Source organism: Squalius cephalus, assembly GCF_949319135.1.
Source record: "Squalius cephalus genome assembly, chromosome: 4".
NCBI lineage: Eukaryota > Metazoa > Chordata > Actinopteri > Cypriniformes > Leuciscidae > Squalius > Squalius cephalus.
In genome coordinates, this window is record NC_137125.1 from 4,380,454 (window position 1) to 4,384,350 (window position 3,897).

General features: G+C 42.1%; 1 protein-coding gene across 1 annotated transcript; it reads right to left on the bottom strand.

Moving 5' to 3' along the window:
• Positions 1–557: 557 nt before the first annotated feature.
• On the bottom strand, positions 558–1,747 carry LOC307157602 (uncharacterized protein; the record flags this gene model as incomplete). The annotated part of the gene is made up of 3 exons (XM_079869532.1): positions 558–677; positions 778–917; positions 1,066–1,747. 3 exons carry the CDS (start codon positions 1,745–1,747, stop codon positions 558–560), a joined length of 942 nt encoding a protein of 313 aa, XP_079725658.1.
• Between the last annotated feature and the right edge of the window lie 2,150 nt (positions 1,748–3,897).

The following is a 3,897-nucleotide window of genomic DNA, read 5'->3' on the forward strand; positions in this document are numbered from 1 at the left end:
GGCAAAACTTCCAGCCCAAGACCGCTTGGAAGCAAAGTTTGAAATACACCAGCTGCTTTATCAGTGACAAAAGCAGGCGTATCAAATGAACAGCAGTCAGTAAAAGGACAGTTAATGCATTTGTTCTGCATTTTGTGCATTTGTTAATGCACTTGTTTTTAAACTGTCAAATAAATTCATAAAGATTTACCGTGTGTTCCATATCTTTTTGTCTGAGGTTTTAAAAGAACAAGAATCAAAAGTACTTAATCAAACAGCTGTTTATTTCAAATACATCACTTTGGAGGTACAAAAATTGAACAAGTAATGTAATTATTATATAAAAATCAGTCACTGGTGGAGGGAGGGTTTGTGAAGGAGGGACTTTTTTTTTTGTTAAAATCAACTTTCATTATTATGAAATAATTATTATAATTATGAATGCACTGTAAGTGTAGGGTTTGTAAACTGAACATTTAACATTTAAATGTTCTGGAGACCCCTCCTAACTATGTTGTCTTGCCAAGGCACAAGTCCAGCTGGTGTTTGGAAAAATGTTGTCAGATTGTGCCTTGTGTTCAGTGCAACTCTTGATGCTCTTCCGGCAGACAGCTGTGTTGCCTCAAGAAGGTTTGTGTCGCCTGCCACATGCCGCCTCCATTCCCCTGGCTGGACGTCTCCATTTGCAGTGGGGCTATCTGTCAAGGTGGATGGAATGTACCTGATGTTCCCTGGATTTGCTGCATCAGTGTAGGTTAGGTAGTTGTGTAAAGCCACACAGGCTTTCACAATGTGTACCACGTTGTCTGGACTGCAGTCAATTGGTCGGCCAAAAATCCTCCACCGGGATGCCATTATGCCGAAGGTGTTCTCAATGATCCTTCGGGCCCGTGAATGCCGGTAGTTGTACACTTGCTGTACTGTCGTGAGGTTAGAGCCTGTGGGATAAAGTGAGAGGGCAATAACATTTCATCAGCAAATTTATGATAATGTGGTCCATGTCATATATGACTATATTATGACTATATTACTGCAAAATATCATTTTATAATTCTTTTGTACATTGTGATAAACAAAAGACTTTACCTGGGAATGGACGCATGAGATTTGGGAGCAGTGGGAAAGCTGCATCTGCAACAAACACATGCGGGTTGGTGACATCAGTGCCTGGCAGGGTGGCTGGTCGAGGCAGCTCCAGAGTCCCGCTAATTAGCTGGGACCCATAGTTGCTTTCTTTGAAGACGCCTCCATCGCTTTCACGTCCATACGCCCCCACGTCCACCATCGTGAACCGGTAATGGGCATCACAAGCAGCCATCAGAACAAGTGAGTGACTCCCCTTGTAGTTAAAATAGTCACTACCCGCATTTCGGGGGGCTTTGATGGTGACATGCTTCCCGTCGATGGCACCGAGACACAGTGGGAAGTTCCAGATTCTCCAAAAATCATTCGCTATCTCCTTCCACTGTGTCTGGGACGGGAAGGGGACGAATTCCGGCTGCAGTGTGTCCCAAATAGCCTTGCACACCTCTGGAATGATCGTCGATACAGTGCAGCTGCCCAGTCTGTAACTTGCAGCTACACCGACCTGAGAACATCCAGATGCTAAATAACGTAAAGTCACGGCTAACCTTTCCGCCACACTGATCGGAGCACTGGTTGTTCTGCTGTGTTGAATGCGCTCACCGATTCTGCGGGCCAGAAAATCAAATTTCGCGGCGGACATTCGGAAATACTGATGGTACTTCTCCTCGTCCATTGCATGCATCTCCTGCACCAACGTGTTAAATTCCCCGTCGTTGACCCTATTTTAATTTAGTGGCCGCACACACCACTTTCGTGCTCTCCGTCTTTTCTTCCTTTTCTGTACTAAGTATAGCAGACAAAGCAGTTCTTCCTCATGTATTGACGTCGCCATTTTGCTACTGTCCCGGCCGATCTACTGCGCATGCGTTGAACGCGTTCACCGAGCGGACCTCAGCAGAAAGTATAAATACAAGTAGTCCGCGTCCGAGCTGTGCGCAGCTGTCGTGTACGCGTCCAAACTGGAGTATAACAGAGGCTTCAGTCGACTCAATCTGCCAGATTTGCCGACTGCAGCTTTAATAATTGAGCCGAGCGCCCAGAGTTTAACCGTCAATGCTGGTAAACATTTGAAATAGCCAGTAAAATGAATTTTAGACTCAATGTTGCTAACAAGACGTTGTGCATGTAGGCTACGCATCCCATCAACCCAAGTAAACACAGGATAGTCTACATCTTAAAAATTATGTTGGCCGGTAGAAAAATATTTTGGCCGGCATTTTCTGTTACCCACCATTTGGTAAACGAGCTTTATATACTGTCTATGTAAACGAGCTTAACAAAGTTGTATGTATAGATGCCTGCCTGCAGGTGGCAAGTGACTTGGCCTTATTGCGGTTGCCACCACTCAGCCGATGCGCGACTGCGACCACCGTGACTGTGCGAGCACGCGCCTATGCATGTTTAATATACACGTAAAGAATGATCTTCATGACAACTAAATATTTTTGCTATGGTTATAAATATTAAAGAATGCTTTGTGCAAAATGACACTATTATTATTATTATTATTATTTACCGCAGATATTTTGTTTTGGACAAGTCACGACATTCGACGAGTATGATAGCCTACAGTCAGGAATTTACGTCAATTTTAAAATAATTGTTATGTTAATTATTGCTACATTTAAACCATCCTTGAAACCAGAAGTGGTCCAGATACAGCAGAGCCGGGTTACCAGTTACGATGAACATGAATCGGCCCAGTGCTTTACAGCCTTTAACGAAAATGCTTGTGCCAGAGCGAACCGCGGGCCACGATCGGACCGGTTAACACACGCCGATGCCGAGTCTGAGCCGCAGGCGCCGTGGGGCAGCCGAGCTCGGGCCGATTATACATGCTATCTGGGTAATTATTTTCCTTCTGAGGAACACATTCAAAATTAAAAACAACATCCAGAATTAAAAATATGATCCATCTTACCCGAATATTAGTTGATTGAGATGTTAAGGATATGTATAGCATGATTTGAGGCTAAATTCGATATTTTGATCTAAAATAAATATTTTCCCTCATGACGAGGAAAACCACATTCCACACGACGAACGATGGTCGTGATGTCATCCAACCCAGTCTCACGGCAGTTCGTGACATAGTCACGAAATTTAATCTATTGATTCGTGTTCGTGGACACGATTTTCCCCATTTTTTCGTGTCAGTCAGCACGACTTTCAATCTAATGTATTTCAATGGGACGTATTTTTCGTGCCTGCACCACGTTTTTCTTTCGAGAGCACAGTATTGTTTTTTCTCAATTGTTATTAATTTTGCAAACTTTAAGAGCTACATTACTCAATATTTAATCAAGAGATTTTAATCCTCGTTTTTATTGCTTTATATTCGGTAGGCTACTCAACATTAATCTATTTATTCGTGTCCAAGGGCACAAATATCCTTCTTTTTTTCGTGTCACTCAGCACGACTTCCAATGCATTTCAATGGGACGTATTTTCCGTGCCTGCACCACGTCTTTCTTTCGAGAGCACACTATTGTTTTTTTCTCAAATGTTACTATTCCTTTTGCGAACTTTAAGGGCTACATTACTCAACATTTAATCAGGAGATTTTAATCCTTGTTGTATTGCTTTATATTCGGTAGGCTACTCAACACGAATTGATTCGTGTCCATAAGCACGAATTTCTTTCTTTTTCTTTTTTCGTGTCACTCAGCACGACTTTCAATCTAATGTATTTCAAAGGGACGTATTTTCGTATTTTTTATTTTTGGGCTACATTAAAATTACATAATTACAAGACGGTATATTTTCTATATGCTTAAAACATTCCTTCATTTAGGTGGGATATTTTATAATTTTCGATCACATATTGTGGTA